Source organism: Eptatretus burgeri, chromosome 22, assembly GCF_056783735.1.
Source record: "Eptatretus burgeri isolate ZD-2024b chromosome 22, Ebu_testis_v1, whole genome shotgun sequence".
In the NCBI taxonomy this organism is placed as follows: Eukaryota; Metazoa; Chordata; class Myxini; order Myxiniformes; family Myxinidae; genus Eptatretus; species Eptatretus burgeri.
The window spans coordinates 1,077,132-1,095,400 of record NC_140982.1 but is presented as its reverse complement, the minus strand read 5'-3'; the positions used below and the strand labels follow the sequence as shown (position 1 = coordinate 1,095,400).

The window sequence follows — 18,269 nt, the reverse complement described above, 5'->3', positions numbered from 1 at the left end:
CCCCCTCTCACACCCCCTCTCCCGTCCCCCTCTCTCGCCACCTCCTCTCTCCCCCCTCTCTTGAATTGTGACGCTCCCTCTCTCTCCTCCCCCCTCTCTTCCCCCTCTCTTGCCCCTCCTCTCTCGCCCCTCTGTAAATGTATTCACAAATGTCTACCAAGCACAACAATTAATTCAAACCTTGGGAAAAAAAACAGCTTTGAAGCCTTGGGAAGCTGCTGAAACGAAAGAAGAAGAACGATATCAAACTTTTAAAAAGCACATACTCTGGTCCCAGAGTCAATTGTGACATCATATCAAAAAAAGAGGAAGCATTGTGACGTCATTCGTGACGTCATGTCACTGTGTCCTGTCATTGGTTGACAGACGTTGTTGGTCATTATTGGTTGACAGACAATATATAGGTCGTTATTGGTTGACAGACATTGGTCATTGCATCACGTTATTCTTTTTATTACTGCCAATTATTGTGCTATTATTGTTATTATTATTATTATGCTGTTATCATTATTCTGAGATATCTTTGGGAAAAATGGCATGATAAGGTGATAAGGTGGAACGACACTTCAGCTGCGATATATACACCTTTCCAACACTGAAAAAAGCAATAAAATGGCCGTAACTTGGGAACCACTCGTCCGATTAATATCAAACCTCGAAAAGGCACATCCGCGGGTCCCCGGCAATATTCCTGGCAAGTTTCAATCAGATCGGACCGGGGGTTGCAGTCGCAGACAGACAGACAAACAGACACACACACACACACACACACACACACACATTGCTGGAATTATAGATAGATTACTGACAGAGAACCCGCCCGACAGGCGATCTTGTTCCAAGCACGCAACACGTTCTCCTGAGGCATGCCTTTATTTGGGCGGTGTATAGGTAAGTGACAGCTCTGCATTGGAAAAATAAATAACCCGGTTAATACGTGCATGACGCAAAAACATACTGATGGCTTGTAATGCAAAACACCTCACTGTATGAGAAAACATGGGGACAGGAACACTGCACAGTGAATGGAGGGGATTTGTAATACCCTCTCCCACCTGGAGGCGGCGCTACACGATACATATTCAGATAGTGAAACGTGTGTCGTGATGATTTTGCCCCAGATGGAAGTTTGCAGGCCAAAATTTTTATACACCGTCTTGTTTCTGATGTACGAAGGTCATGTCTGTCATTAAAAACATAGAAAACTTGGGGAAGCCATCCATGGGGCTCGCATCGCCCTTCGCAGCCACTGCCGTCTCGATGCCAAACAGCCATTTCAGGGCAAAGCGTGCTTTAGCGTCATTATGAAGTTTTTTTGGGTTGATTCATCATCTCTGAGCTATCCTGAATCAGAATCAGCCGGGTGCCAGACTCGCACCCTTGAGGAATTTATTTTTAGAGGTGAAAAACAAAATGGCCACCACCGACTTTCGATAAATTCTGTTTTTGGTTAAATCTTCACTTCTCATGCACTTACAAACACGATTTTGGTGTCTACTACCATGTTTTCATGGTCAAGAAATCCGATAATGATTAAAAAAATAAAGGTGTACAGATAACACCTGTAACATACTTTCAAGATGGCGTCCACCGATCACCGATAAAAGCGAGTTTTTTGCCAATATTTAATAACAGACCCTGATATAAGCATAATAATTATTTCTGCTACTATGTTTTCAGTGTCAATAAATACAAGGAAAACGCAATCTAGCTGGTAGAAGCATTCGTCATCATAAAATGAAGATTCCTGCTCTGCCTTACCCATATTAACGTGTGCGGGCGTAGGCGGGGGGGGGGGGGATCGCAGGTGTGAGCCAACCCAGTGAAGTTGTCATACAGGTAAATAATCTTCTCTGATTGTACTTTTCGCCTTTTCCGTGTCACGCACAATTTGCAATCAGCGCTTATCGTCCGGAGTCAGAGAGCAGGTGCTGCCACCTGGGTGTCCTCAGGAGAGGTGGGCTGCAGGCATGCTGTCTTGGAGCCGCCATTTTGTTGTCTTTTCGAGAACTTCTCGCGGAGTTTGTCTCTCCGATTTTGAGTTAATTTCTCGTGTTCGTCGTCGTGATCGTTGACCTATGTGCTAAAATATGTTCATGTTATTACGCTGAATGGTCCAGCTTCATGTACTTTTTCCGCACTTTCTCCGCTCATCTCACCTGTTCATTCATTGCGTCGTAGAGTTTGCCGAGAAAATTAGTAATCAAACTTTCTGTACGTTTTCAGGTGATGGTGACAAAAGTAGGCCATGGTTTCTTCTGAAGAGATCACATCTTGCTTCTTTAACTGGTCTAATGCTTCCAAGAAGCTGCGAACTGCCGGTAGAACGAGAATAGAAACAATCATCAGAAGTAGAATATCTAGAGGTGATGTACGTCTTCGAGTCCAAGGGGCCGTCTCTGATTTGCCTGGCAACAGACACTCACCCACCTGGCCTCCTGAACATCGTCAAAGGTCTTCATGCGACAGACAAGGTAAACGTTGATGATTCTCTCAAGATTGGACGAGAACAGATGGCGGAATTTGAATCTGGATGGCCAACAAGCTTCAACAAGACACTCACCAAGAAAATGATCCTGATGACTTAGAGTCTTAGACCAAAAAGAGCATCAAGCTGGATGGAAGGCCAATATATGATACCGAATTGATCTACACCCGAGTCATATGTCTCCAACAATACAGGGATATTGCCATCAAGGATGTCCTCTCTTTCGAACTGTCCGCTGTCCCAGCCTCCTTGTTTGATGAGAGCGGTGCGATGCGGGCTCAGTCGAAAGCAATCCTGAATAACAAGACAAAGAGAGAGGGGGAACAAATGGGTCCTTCCCAGAGAAAGATGCACCAACAAAGCTGTCCCAAATGTCTACACTGGACTCAGAAAAGGGAACGTCCTCACGGTGCAGACAACACTTTCACGTTCGAAGTTCACATCAATGAAGATCACATTTCCATTGGGATGAGCAAGGACGATGAACTAAGAGGTCCTGAAGAAGCCTCAGCCTTGTTACGGGATATTTAGCCATTACAATCGAGTGCTTTCACACCAAACAGCCGGCTTTACGTCCCTTCACAGGGAAGGCCGTGCTCTCTGCTGCAACACCATGACCTTACAACAACAATCCAAGAGGCAAGGTTTGTGGTCGGCATCTCTTGATTCAAGGATGGAATCCAAACGAGACAATTATTCGAAGACGAGTTCACTCGAGACATTGATATTCCTGACAATCCGTATCGGACGATCACGATGTGAAAATGTCTCATGACATCCTCTCCTCTTGTTAACGAGCCCATGCTATGTAATCATGGCTGTTCTCATCAATTTGATATTTCACCCAACCCGAGTCTCCCGAGAAACCACGACCACTTCTCCTTCCCACTCACCTTGTGAGATCGATTTTCAATCCGGTGCGTGGAACGCACTTCGTACACCGGTCCCTGACTATTTCCGGTGTACACGGTCGGTCTTGTCCTCCTTACAGGAGAGTAAAGCCAAACTGCCTGTTTCCACCACGACGGCGATCGATTCACTGCATGTCACCACCGTTATGACGTAGTTGCCATGGCAAAAAACAACAACATGCCAAGCCACGCCCCTTGTATTGTTGTCATGGCAAAAACCATGCCAAGCCACGCCCCTTGTATTGTGGCCAGAGCAAAATAAAGCTTTGTAAAATGCTTCCCATTGTTAACCAGACTCACAGGCGTTCAACTTAAAGGTCCCCTGACATGCAAAACTTTCTGGTTATTTATACATTAACTTGACCTTCCTCGTGAAGAAATCACCCATGTTTTTTTTAAATCAAAAATGGGATAATTCGAGCAATATTTCGATCATTTCTGGTGCCTTTCACAACTTGCTATGCCCCGCCCCACAAAAAAGTTGACTTCAGCGAATCGCAGCGTTGACGTCACAAACAGTAACTTGCACAGAGTGGATTGACACGAGATCTCTGGAGTCTAGACTCTAGACTTGTCCGATAAATCCGTCGTCCGTCCGACTCGGCTGATAAATCTGACGTGCTGTAGCTTTCTTTTATTATTCTCTTTTCTTCATTGTTTTCCACTGGTGCTACATGACGACAGGAGGAATAAAATAAATAAAAATGCAACAGAACGTCAGATTTATCGGACTACTCCAGACAATTGTGTCGCAAGATGTGTTCTGCACACAAGTTTTCATCGTATCCGGACAGCGAGATTGCTTCGTTTTATGCGCGGAGAGATACGGCCGATGACATGCGCCGGCCTTGTTTGTGATTAATTCGTCGTGGAGAAACATGTCCGCTGCGCTGGTTACGTCACCTCACTAAAATATTTCTGATATCAATCAGTATGCAAGTCGAATTTACATTATTTAATTACAAATAGGATTTAGTCGAACCAGTTGTTATTGCAAAGTCTTCCTTCGATGTCCTCCCGATCATCATGAACGCCGGGAATTTCATCGCCATTTCCCTCTGCTTGTCCTGCTTCGGGCTCAAACTGCTAAGGCCGTATTCCATTTCCAGCTGCCTGAACTTCACCTCCCACGACTACGTTATCCGACAATTCTCCACGTGATTCAGACCAAAATCCTTCATTTCTCTCACACTCACTGTCGTTACCAGACAAATCAAAGTCCATGCCATCCATCATTCAAAACCAAATGTTCGATTTTTTTAAAGCAGAAATGAACGAAGCGATTGAGTTGACCAATCAAATGTGGAAACACACAGCGAGCGAATAGAATCACGTAGACCACCAACCCGAGTAATTAACGTGCAGCCTTTGACATACTGTACGTGACGTCATGTGGGTTATGCCCCTTTCAGGATAATTTTTCGGGGCGTTCCCCAAGACGTTTGTTTTTTAAATTTTACATTTTACAGAATGAGTATTGTGAAAAAACATTGTCAGATCTGAAATCACGAAGAAAAACTCCTCAAGGGCATATTCTTCTTCTTCTTCTTTCGGCTGCTCCTGTTCGGGGTCGCCACAGCGGATCATCTGTATGATCCGCATCATGATTTGGCACATGTTTTACGCCAGATGCCCTTCCTGACGCAACCCTGGTCGCCTCTTACGACACAGGGATATGGAACACCTATTTTAACCGGGGTATACACCGGCCCAGTGCACTGGTACTCATTTCGCCGACCTCGGAAGGATGACAGGCTGAGTCAACCCCCTGGTGTATTAATTCAGTGGCCCAACGGGGCTTGAACTCGGGACCTTTTGGATCCCAAGCCGCTGCCCTAACCACTGCGCCAACACCAGGCTCCTATTCCTCAAGGGTATATATATATATATATATATATATATATATATATATATATATATATATATATATATATATATATATATATATATATATATATATACATATGCAATTTGAGTACTTTTGCGTGTCATGGGACCTTTAACTACAAGTTCCAGTGTCCACCGACTAATTATTCCGTTTAACTGGAGGTCACGTGGTTTCCTGAATGGGGAGCGCGCCCTCGGCAGAGCACCAATCTTATCTTGATTGGATCTTAATTCGGGTGGCCGAGCGTTTTAACCGCCGGTGCGTGTGGACTGTTATTGGTCAATTTGTGCGGTAATTTCCTCCCAGTCTATATAGGTTCAGACAATGCGGAATCAATGGAAGGAAAGGACAAGCACGGACACGTTGGAACATCAACAAAGGAACTTATTAATAAGAAGACAAATAAATAAAAAGAACTTCTTGTTTTTGTGAGGTAAAAATAAATTAATTCAAAGCTGTCAAAATATTCGCAAACAAATAATTAATCAATCAGGTCAAATCAATTAAAATGATCAAAAGAAAATAAATAATGAATTAGGCACCGACAGAAAAAGAGACAAAGAGCAGATGCTTATATCTATTCCTTACTTAACAATTAAACATAGACAATGGGGTACCCAGCAGATCATTCAGGGAGGTGATGGGGGGGGGGCGGGGAGAAGTTGTCTCGCTCGCCAAATAGAAGTCGAACATCAAATAAAAACGTCCTGAGATGTGTGAACGTTCCTTGTCCATTGCCAGTGCCCAGGTACCGGGGACGCCAAGAGCAGCTCTGGAGCAGAAGGAGCATTAATGGTCCGAGCGTCACCCAAGGCCAGGAGCCACCAGGAACCACAACCGACACACAGCTGTTAGGCATTGTGAAACGCTGAGGGACTGTGAAACGCTGAGGCACTGTGAGGCACTGTGAGACGCTGAGGCACTGTGAGGCACTGAAGTGCTGTGAAACGCTGAGGCACTGTGAAACGCTGAGGCACTGTGAAACGCTGAGGCACTGTGAAACGCTGAGGCACTGTGAGACGCTGAAGTGCTGTGAGACGCTGAGGCACTGTGAAACGCTGAGGAACTGTGAGACGCTGAGGCACTGTGAAACGCTGAGGCACTGTGAAACGCTGAGGCACTGTGAGGCACTGTGAAACGCTGAGGCACTGTGAGATGCTGAAGTGCTGTGAAACGCTGAAGCACTGTGAGGAACTGTGAGATGCTGAGGCACTGTGAAACGCTGAGGCACTGTGAAACGCTGAGGCACTGTGAAACGCTGAGGCACTGTGAGGCACTGTGAAACGCTGAGGAACTGTGAGGCACTGTGAAACGCTGAGGCACTGTGAGATGCTGAAGTGCTGTGAAACGCTGAAGCACTGTGAGGAACTGTGAGATGCTGAGGCTGTCACCAACCCACTTTTTTTTCGTTTTTTTCCCTGTTTTTCGGCGCACTGCGATGGTTCTTTCTGCGCCCGACGATGACGTCATAGCGAGGAAAATGACGTCATTCATTGCCCAGATATGGAATTGGGAAGGAGCAGTGTACAAAAACATAAACACATACTGTATAGGTATATACACTTTGGATTCAGACCAGGTTTTTATAGGATGGGAGATGTGGAGGTGTGACGGTTGTCTATACTCCTGACCTATGACGTCATAATTATGATTGACAAAAACATTCTACAGAGGGAGGCACTCTGATGGTAAAATTTCGTGTCAATCAGACCAACGGTTGCCGAGAAAATGAAAATTAAAAATACACACACGTACACGTACGTACACACCCGGATGTCTAACCGTGCTTTTCGCTTCGTGAGTGAAGGACAATGAAGGGTTAACTACACAAAACAAGTGCTGCCGATGATGTGCGATGCCCGATTGCTCTTCTTCTTGTTTGACAATTTATCTGTTTCCCCTTGTCCCCGTCACGTGTCCCCGATGGAGGATCGATGGGCTGGGGCTCACCTGGTGCCGACACACGTGGAGTCCGCCATTTTGGGTAAAACTAAAACCGTGCTGGGAAGGGTGTGTGTGGGTTTCACAAGGTCCAACGAAGCCCTCTCACAGGTATCAAGGTATCCAGGTGCGTGTGTTCGTGTCTGTTTGTATTTTATAATTAGTAACATTAACAACATCCTGTAAATGTTCATATAATCCTTCGGAATGGCCGTTAATGTTCAATAAATGTTTATAATTGTGAGGGACGGATGAAAAACACGCCGGGTACCAACGTTTCGGCAGTTCGGCCTTCGTTGGACCACCAGAGGGTTGTGATGGTGGACAGAGGGGCGACGTGTGCCTCAAGGGATGGTCCAGAGGTTCGATTCCCGACCCGACGATACACCGGAGAGACGGACTCCTCGCACGACGATGTATTTCAAAGTGCTCCGGCCCTCTGAGGGTCCCGAAGCCGGCTACTCGGTCTGAGAGCAACGGTTGGTGGATGTTAAAGATCACGTGGTGTATTTTGTAAAGAGTTGGCTAGCTATCACCGGCACTCTGAACAAATTACAAATTCTTCTTCAAATCACCTTCATTTGAACGTCAGGCCTGGCCAGCCGGTTCGTGAGAGGTTTGTGCCAAACCTCTCCCATGGCCACTCCCACAATAAGGTGGGAATAACTGTGACTGTTGTTGTTGTAGTCGTCGTAGTAGTAGTTACGGTGGTGGTGGTAGTAGTAGTAGTCGTGGTAGTTGTAGTCCTGACGGTTTATAGACATTGTCGGGTAGGATGGGGTGAAAGTCCGAAGGCCCTTCGTCAAGGATCAGGGGTGAAGGATCAAAGGTAGTGGGATCAATGATGAGGGATTGAGGCTCAGAAGAGGTGAGTTCCGAATTAAATCTCTTCTTGTTCTTTCGGATGCAGCACAACACTGTGGGGAAACATCATAGGCTGAGAGTGTGGCCATGGTGCCGGCGATAGCGCGCCTACTCTTACCGAAGGACAGCCTGGGATCTTTAACATCCACAAACTAATTCCGGTAGATGGAAGGCCCAGTTTGACGTTCATCCGAGAGATGGAATCACCCTACCTGTGAAACACCTGGATGACAGTTTATAGCTGGGTCGGAATTCCAACCCAGGCTGGACAGCTTCGAGGTGAGTTCGGGTTCGAGTTCGGGTTTGGGTTTGGGTTGGGGTTCGGGTTCGTGTGCGTTCCTCTTGGACATCAAGACAGCTGTAATGAGGAGTGAGTAATTATTTGGTGGGGTTAAGCAGATTAAGGAATGTGACGTCAGAGGGACGGGGATGTGTTTTGTTACCGTGAAGAAAGAAAAAGTAGGGTTAAAATAAATAAACAAATCACAGAAAAAGGTGGAGGACGACAATGGGAGGGGTCAATGTGAGGAGTCAATGGGAGGGGTCAATGGGAGAGTCAATGAGAGGGGTCAATGGGCGGGGTCAATATGAGGAGTAAATGGGAGGGGTCAATGTGAGGAGTCAATGGGAGGAGTCAATGGGAGTCAATGGGAGGGGTCAATGGGAGGGGTCAATGTGAGGAGTCAATGCGAGGGGTCAATGGGAGGAGTCAATGGGAGAGTCAATGGGAGGGGTCAATGCGAGAGGTCAATGGGAGGTTCAATGGGAGGAGTCAATGGGAGGGGTCAATGTGAGGAGTCAATGCGAGGGGTCAATGGGAGGTTCAATGGGAGGAGTCAATGGGAGGAGTCAATGGGAGAGTCAATGGGAGGGGTCAATGTGAGGAGTCAATGCGAGGGGTCAATGGGAGGTTCAATGGGAGGAGTCAATGGGAGAGTCAATGTGAGGAGTCAATGCGAGGGGTCAATGGGAGGTTCAATGGGAGGAGTCAATGGGAGAGTCAATGCGAGGAGTCAAAATGGGATGACTTCATCACATCAGTTATAACTGACAATGTGTATCGTCTTACATAATGTATATCGTCTTACGTAATGTATCATCACATCAGTTATAACTGACAATGTGTATCGTCTTTTGTCATGTATCAATCATCATATCAGTTATAACTCACTGTGTATCGTCTGACCTCATGCATGCATCATTACATCAGTTACAACTGACAATGTGTATCGTCTAATGTAATGTATCAATCATCACATCAGTTATAACTGACAGTGTGTATCGTTTCGCAGGTGGAGGAAGCCTGGTTCGTCCTTTATCAGCTGTTCGGCTCTTCATTCATCAGCTTCATCAGCTGGCTCTTCAATCAAGGTGATGGCATCGGGCCGCCGTGTTTCGTCATCCTCCATCACAGATCCACTCTTGCAGTTCGAAGAGCCAACCTCGGTGGACCAAAATTATGAGGATCGCCTCCGAAGTAACATGGATCGCATCCGAGAAAATACGGATCGCCTCTGTTGTAGTATGGATCGCATCCGAGAGAGTACGGATTTCCACCGAGAGAGTACGGATTTCCACCGAAGTAATGTGGATTGTTTCCGAGATGTCTTCTGTCCAACGCGCATTGTGGATACAATCCGCTCGCGGGTATCAGGGGAGAGACGTCATCCCGGATCACATCTCGATCGGGGTCCGAGAGACGTGATGCTTCGAGAATTGAGACCGCAAATACCAGTTCAATATCGATGCACTCTCATGAGCCCGAGGGGACAACTGTATCAGAGTGGTGTGAGAACTCAGCACGACCCTCCATCTGTGTTATTTACGCGAGCCCCGTCTCGACCATCTCCGAGGACAAGGGGTGAGACAACTCATAGTGCTCCTGAACCAACTGCCACAATAATACCGAGTCGATCTCAACGCTCTGCAAACCCGACAGGCATGACACGTTACACAATTCCTCAATCTTCCTTCCCTCTGACATCCCTTCCTCGAAAAGCTCCATCTTCCCACAAGAAATAAGGAGGTCCTCTCTTTCCTTGAGAGCAGCAGCGTCTCCGGGGGTACGTCCACTCGTCTCAACGAATCTAATTTCAACTCACCCAGGAAGAAGAGATCCACCTCTCGTCACATTTTTAGAATTAGTCGAGTTGGTAATATGGGGGATAGGTTAGAATAGTTATTTCATCGTGATGTCTGTCCACATTAGCGTAAGTGTGGTGTAATCCTTGTAATTTACAAAAGGATTTCGTCCCTCTCTCCCAAGCGTCTGTGCCTCAGCCTACCCCCAATGACCTACTGAGCACAAAGAGAGGCACAAAGAGAGAGCAATTGTTGTGAGGTGGACCAGGTAAGCGAGCGGAGCATGTGCATCACAGGTTTTCTTTTGTCTCGTCCCTCCCCTTCTGAGCCCTGTCACCCCCCTCTCTTCCAAACTGATGCAATAAATCATTTGTGTGTTTAGACTGTCGTGGCTTTCGGGCACGCTGGGTATAATTTTTGTGGATTGTTCTGACCCCTTTTCCTCCTTTGTGAATAAATCCACTCTTTTTGATGAAATCTTGTGTGGTCGTCGGGAGTGGCTGCATCACGCTCAATAAGTTGGTTTATTAACCAGGAAGATGGACAGATCGTCTTCCCGCATAGATACCTTGAGTGTGGAAAATCCAGGAGAATGGTACCATCCCAGCCTCGGCTGGATGTTGGCAAGCTCAGGGATGAGAGAGTAGCTGAGGAGTTTGCGAACAAGCTGAGTGGGGATTTCGGGGGGGGGGCTGAATACTTTGGGGAATCTTGAAGAGATGTGGAGTGCCTTCAAGACCATCTTCCTTGATGTTGCCGGTGGATGTCTTGGAACTCAACGAAGGGTGAATAAGAATTTTGTCTCCCACAGGAAACTGGTTTCTATTGACCAGTCACTGGGCCAGGCTGAATGGCAGAGCTGAGCTGTTTAGGGAGCTGAGGCGTAAAACTGTACGTGCGCTAAGGGTGGACAAGGAGGCCCATGTGCGAGGAATCTGTGAGGGGGTCGAGCATCACCTGTGGACATGTGATTCTCGTCCTGCTTACAGGGGAATTCGCGCATTGCGTTCCACCAAGCTGGTCTCTCGGTGTAATGCAGTTAGAGTGGAGGGTGGAAGGCTCATGACAGAGGAGTCCGAAGTGAAGGCCCGCTGGGCCGGTTACTTTGAGCGGTTGTACCTTGCTGATCCCCCAGCTGTTGAGTTGGATGTCAGGGGACTACAATCACTGTTGCTGACCCTCCAATCAACTGTGGTCCACCTTCGCTTTTGGAAAAACAGGCTGTGGTGAACCGGTTGGAATGGAATAAACCTCCAGGGATCTGTGGCATCCATGCCGAACTTCTCAAGGCTGGTGGAAATGCTGCACTCGTGTCATTGCATGCAGTTTGGTGCTCTGCCTGGAACACAGGCATCATCCCAACTGACTGGAAGAGGGGCCTTGTTGTCCCTCTCTGGAAAGGGAAGGGTGATCACCAGGACTGCAACATATACCGAGGGGGGACGCTGCTCTCAGTGCAATTTTTTGGGGGTCATGTGACAAATTGATCCTTCTATTTTATCCCGGCTAAATGATAAACTTCCCATGTCATGAACTCTAGTATATGAGCCCCTAAGAACCATACCTGGCCATCCCACCTTTTTTGTGAAATTGAGTTATGAACCTCTTCAGGTGCACAAAACTGATACCTTTCAGGGCCAAAATGGGCCAACCCATCAGAATATATTATGATTAGGATATAAGCAAAAAACCTCCCTGGCTCTGTTAATATGCATCTGACTTGCCAGAGCCTGAATGGGCCATCCCACATTTTCCCCATGATTCTATATAAACATGGTGGCCAGACATCTGACAGATGCTGAGTATTTTATCCTTAGGGATTTTTTATTGTCATGAGCTCATTGTGACACAGGAGACTGAGAACTTTGAGTCCCTTTTTCTCAAAAGTACACCAAGATGGGATGGCCCGGTATGGTTCTTAGGGGCTCATATATATATACATATATATATATATTTGATGTGATTTGTTTCCAGGGAAGTCTTTCATCGACTGCATTATAGATGAGATCAAAGGAAAACATAATTTAGTCATTGTGATTTTCATGATTTGTTTTTCGAGACAAATCAGTCCTGAGACCTCTAATTATTATGAGACCTCTATATTCATTAACTTCCTTCCATCCATAAAGTGCTGCTTCATCAGGATGAAGATAACCACACCTGTTTGGTTAAGTTTTAAAAAGGGGACAATGGGTGTTTTGGGCTGACAGAATGGCCCACAGGTAGGCACACTCACTTTTAAGCTGTCTCGCCGAGCTTTGAATCCATACCCAGCTATAAACTGTCATCCCAGTGTTTACGAAAACATACATGTCCCATCTACTGGGATTAGTTGGTGGACGTTAAAGATCCCACGGTGTCCTTCTTGAAGAGTAGGTGAGCTATCGCTGGCACCAGGAACATATTACAAATTCCTAATAGAATCAGCAGAGGGCACTGCATCAGTGGCACAGCTGTACCCCCAGCCAATGATGCTACACAGACAGTAGAAGAAGAAGACGAAGCTGTGTCTTGAGCTTGCTTTACCAAAGCTCGTGTTTTGTACCCAAGTTGATGACGTGTTATGATGGGGGTTTTGGGTGCTCCACGAATGTGTGTAGAAGAGGTTGGAGTGATGAGAATAAACCACCTGATCCACACACTTGTGGGGGGTAATTCATGAGTCTATGGATACGATAACACTGGTAGTTTGACTTTGAGAGTGTTGTGATTTTCCACTCTCATCAACAGTGTGGGTATTCCATATTGTAGAACTCACTGAGTAACTCCAAGATTTTGAGAGATCAAGAGGTGAGGAACAGATTATAAACTCCAACTTTCATGGCCATGACGTTCACCATGGATCTCCTGGGGGTCAACATTAACAACAGTGATTGGGAGGTGAAAGGTTAAACAAAGGTCATTAAAAACCACTTGGGTTATTCGAAGGACAACGTCCAGGAATTATACTTTTCTTATCGAACAAGTGTGTTCTCATAACTTTACATTGAGACCAATTTACCTGAATTTGTGTCAGAGTTTAAACACCTGTGTTAAATAATTTAATAAAACATAAATCCCTGGAGAGTGAGATTAAAATTCAGTTTATACCTTCATCAATCAATCTGAAATTGCAAAATCTAGTTATCACCTTTACTCATACTGTTTATCGATACACATTTCAATTCCCTAATTACTCCCAACCCCTTGTTTGTTGTTGTTGGTTGTTGTTGTTGTTGCTTTAACTAAAAATTATATTGCAGTATCCACATAAAACTGTTATTTCCGACCTTCATGCCTTCTTTTCCATCTGGACCTGGCAGTCCCAGCTCACCTGGAGGGCCAGGTGGGCCAGGAGGGCCAGGGTGACCCCGCTCTCCCATGGGTCCCGTCTGGCCTGTTGAACCCCAAAAAGCAATGAGAAAAAACAAAACTTACAAAAAATACAATTACAACTCTAAAACTGTCATTTAATTAACATAATGATAACACTGATCACAAATAACACCTGTGATCAAGTCCAATTATATTGTCACTCCAACACTTCACTCCAACAACAATACACATGCGTACACAATGACCCGCACACACACACACACACACACACACACACACACACACACACACACACACACACACACACACACACACACACACACCAAGGATTCAATTCCTGCCACTCATTAATTCTTCCACTCTTGTGGATAAAAGGACAATGATACATGTGAAGAGTGAAAGGAAGCAGACTTCCCACGTCCTCAGAAGGATGTTGTGAGTGCGGCATCTAATATCTCGAAGATTCACCAATTGTGAAATCAGACAGAACACACTCATATCATATATCATCGTCTATCAACGGGAAATAAATCATTCCATCACTGTCTGTGGCATGAAGGCTTCCAGGAAAATATATTATTGATGAACTTGCTCTTGTCTTTACCTGAGGTCCAATGACTCCTGGAGGACCAGGTGGCCCAGTATTTCCTTGAAATCCCTGAAGGAAAGGAAAGAGAAAACAATTGCTCACCTTATCACAACCCTCTTTTCTCTGGGCCATCCTTTCTCTTGTCATTATCTCAAACCATGACATGTCATGCCTTCTGCTTTCACACAAGGCCGTCGTTCCATTGCAGGAGCTCATTCCTCAGCATTGTTGAAACCGATACAACGATGCAATGAGATGATCACTGAAATCCATGACACTACAATAATTAACTTAACCTTCAAATGGACCTTACTACTTGCACGAACACATCATCGAATCCTCGTACTCCCAGTTTTTTATCAAGTTCAATAATGACAGCACTTGAATCCCAAAAACGTCCAATTGGCTTCTGTAGAAAAGCATCAACAAGCACTCACTGGAAGTCATCATTGTAAACCTGAGTCCAAAACTGCTGTTGTTAATACACCTGTCAGCCTGGTGAAAGTGAGATGGAGCTGTAATGTCAGCAGGTGTATAATAACGTGTTCACACAATGCGTAGAGGTAACAATCACGAGGCTAACAATCATTCACTAAACTTGACCGATAATAGTGAGCGTTTTTTCTGAAACATGGTGTTCGCTGTACCTACAACTACAACCTACCTGATAGATGGTATAAGTTGTACCTAGAACTACAATCTGAAACTTGGTGTAAGCTGTCCCAACAACTACAATCTGTAGATCACGACAAGAAATAAGAATTTGGGAAATGGCAGCAAACATTGGCCTCCTGCAGGATTTTGAATGGTACCCAGGAATCTTGAACATCCACAAGCAAAGGCAAGCAGACAGGACACCCGGCTTAACATAACCTCCAAAGGCACACTCATTGATGCAATACCTGTATTTTTTTTAAACAGGTAGCATCGAATTTTTCATTGAACAGGGAACTGATGCCAGACTAGACAGCTCAAACACGAGCACGTTACCTTTGCAGGTATCCTGTGAACCCAAAACGGCTGTTACCATGACATGAGATCTCCCATGTAAACTCCGTTAGGTATGTAATCTGGGGAGAACGGGGAGGGGTGTTGGTTGGTTCCATTAAACCAATAAGAGAACGGGGAGGGGTGTTCAGTCATGGGGAGAATTACCTTTACCTGAGTCAGAATGTGTTGGAATTCAGACCAATTCGAGGAAGTCGAACCAAGCACGGGAGGACCTTGTCTCGTATGCTCCGGCCGCGAGACGAGGGACCAAGTGGAGGAGATCTGGAGATTTAAACAACCGAACTATAAAACAAGTCTGAAGACGACGATGGTTCACGAGCGATATTTGACGATGCAGATTGTTTCAGAAGTCAAGGATGAGACAAAGTGATAATTTTTGACCGAGTTATAATTAATTATAGTGGCCTTCCATCAACAGCTGCAAAATGTCGAAAACCCGGTTTCGTTCAACAACTTGAAAAATTTGACCTTTCCATAACCTTTAAAGGTCACAAAACAATGTTGTGGACATTAAAATAAGGAATCAGGATACGTGCTATAGCTTATTGGAGTTAGTTCGTCGAAGAAGGTCGAAAACCCGGTTCGATTCCCACAACTTTGAAAATTTGACCTTTGTGGCCTTTGAAGGTCAAAGGTCAAGGATTATGACCTTTGGTGCAAAACTTCCTCTGGAACATTCCAGGAACAATATGACGTCATATCGGTTATATGGGATTTCACACTCCTCGGATTATCCATACTTTGATTAAATCAGCGTAAAAAACAAACTTGAAGGCGGCGCCACGGGCAAGGTGTTCGAGATAGAGAAAAATGGTTTCAAGACTTTAGGTGGGGAATGACCTCAAGATTATGCATAAAAAATATTGTCATCCTCGCTCTCAAAGTTTGGGCGATCGAATGATTTTTATATCAAAATTCGCAGTTTTTTATGTTTTTGACCTTGTGACCTTGACCTTGGGACGAAAATGAAAAATCGGACAAGGACAAGTTTTAGATAATTCATTTTGCTTTTCAAATACCGAAGAATCCGTTGTATTCAGTCAATTCCCTCCTCTCCCCGCCACACTTTCCCCCCTCCCTCCCCTCTCTACTATCATCCCTATCCCTCTCTCTCCCACCCCTATCCTCTCTCCAACCTTCTTCCTCCTCAATCCTTCCCTCCCCCTCTCTCCCTCTTCCCCTCTCACCTCCATCCACTCTCACGTCCCTCCTCGCCTCTATCCTTCCCATCCCCCTCCTTTCCTCGTCCCTCCTCCCTCTCTCCCTCTTCCCCTACCTCCTCTCCCTCTTATCTTGAATATTCCCATCAGCGAAGCGACAGGTAGTATTTGCTGGTAAACAAGTAAACAAACACGAATTAAGCTTTAAATTTTTCATTTTCACACTTTTCTCAATTAAAAGAGGTGATGATTAACTATAAATTATTTAATTAGTCAGGTGCTCATGAGAGTTCAAGTCCCTGACCCTCAGTGATGGGTAATGTTGTTAAAAGTGTCCTTTATGATCCATCCATGAAGACCACACTCTGTACAGAGGGAGCATCAGTGCTGCTCCAGCAGTTACCTGGGTTATTGGACACAATCCTGGACAGGTGACCACTCTGACACAGGATACTCAAACGGCTCAATCATCCCAGCAAGCTGGTATCACTTTGCCAACCTCAGAAGGATGACAAGCTGAGTCAACCCCACCTGGTATTAATTCAACAGCTCAGTGGGATTTGAACTGAGGTCCCATGTAAACCAAGCCCACCACCCTAACCATTAAACCAACACCAGGTATACTTTTATATTTTATCGGGACAAACACACCTATCCCGTGACAATGGTTTCATAACAGTTCTTACAGCAGGTCAAAAGGTCGAGGTCACAGCTTGAGGTTAAAATTTCGTGAAAAATGATTTTGGGTCAAACTTTGACCTTGAACTTGTGACTTCCATCCATCGAGCAGAATTAATTAGTTTCCGGGTAAACTCTCACTAACTCTGCTTTACAAACAGCCGACTGGTTGAGTGGTAACTAAGTTCACCCTTCACATCTTTAAATATAATATTGAACATAATTTGGCCTAAAATAAGGTTGTTAGAGGATGAGCTATAAACTCCCAACCTGGTGATGCACAAGGAAGGTGTTGCATCAGTGAGCATACCTTCCTCTGAAAGCAAAGGTAAGTCTCTTGTCTTCTCATCCAGTGATTCCTCGAGGACGTTAAAGATGCCACTGGAGTCCTCAAGAACAGGCCATTGTGTGCCGGTGCAGAGGCCCATAATCACAAGTAAATCTTCATCTGATTTGTTGTAAACGAGATTAAAGAGGAATCGAATGATGAATGAAGTGATGAGGTATAAAATGATGTCATACATGTACAAGAGGGAGGGTAACATGTCATGGATGGGATTTCCATTCACAATTCAATTCCGACTCCGCTCCAGACATCGTGACATTCACTAAATCAATGAGTTCCTGTGTTAGTACACAGCACGGATCAGCACGGGAAACACAAGTTCTCGGTACGGAGTGAACGTCACGTACCGGGTCTCGGGTGAACCGACCATGGACCCGCGGTCTTCCGTAGAACCTCCCGTGGATCCCGTGGTGTTCTCTCTGAGATCTCGGGTCATGGTGGACCGCACGTCGTGTCGGTGAAGGACGGTACGCTGTGGTAACCGAGTGAAGACCGCGAGCTGTTTTTGGAAAATGCGAACCGCGAGATCGCGGTGTCTGATTGGTTCCCGCCAGATCACGTGTCCATAATTTAAAATAAATACAAGGATTGACCGTTTCGTTTTAACGGATTGTTTGTGTTTCAGATTGTGTTGGGAAAGTGGAAAATCGAGTCCGAGTTCGTCGATGATTATTCCCTCGATACAAATCAACGTTCTTTATTTTCTGTTTTTGTATTTATCGACAATCTTCCCTCCATAACGGAGTTATATATGGGTATGTGGGTATGTAGGTGGGTATGTATCATCTACTCCTCCGGGAGGATTTGACCGAGGAAGCTGAAATTTTCAGGGATTAATGAGGGAACCCCGACATTGTGTCTGTGCAAGTTCCGATTGATTCCATCAAGTTTTGAGGAAAAAGTTAATTTCGGACCCTTCGGGACCCCCATTCATGATGATAGGAGGAAAACCACGGGGTAACCTTCCCGGGTCAGATTACAGTCACGTGTGTGTCC

At 45.4% G+C, this 18,269-nt stretch overlaps 2 protein-coding genes across 2 annotated transcripts in view; both read right to left on the bottom strand.

Annotated features, from left to right (window-relative positions):
• The window catches only part of LOC147008025 (nucleolar transcription factor 1-like), a 129,428-nt gene that overhangs the window by 1,153 nt on the left and 110,006 nt on the right, over positions 1–18,269 (bottom strand). The gene's annotated exons all lie outside the window — the stretch shown is intronic.
• LOC147008033 (uncharacterized) lies at positions 13,399–17,767 on the bottom strand. The gene is made up of 4 exons (XM_085865965.1): positions 17,621–17,767; positions 17,238–17,375; positions 14,094–14,147; positions 13,399–13,550 (listed from the first exon to the last, which is right to left on the bottom strand). Exons 2-4 carry the CDS (start codon positions 17,353–17,355, stop codon positions 13,399–13,401), a joined length of 324 nt encoding a protein of 107 aa, XP_085722091.1. The 5' UTR covers positions 17,356–17,375; positions 17,621–17,767.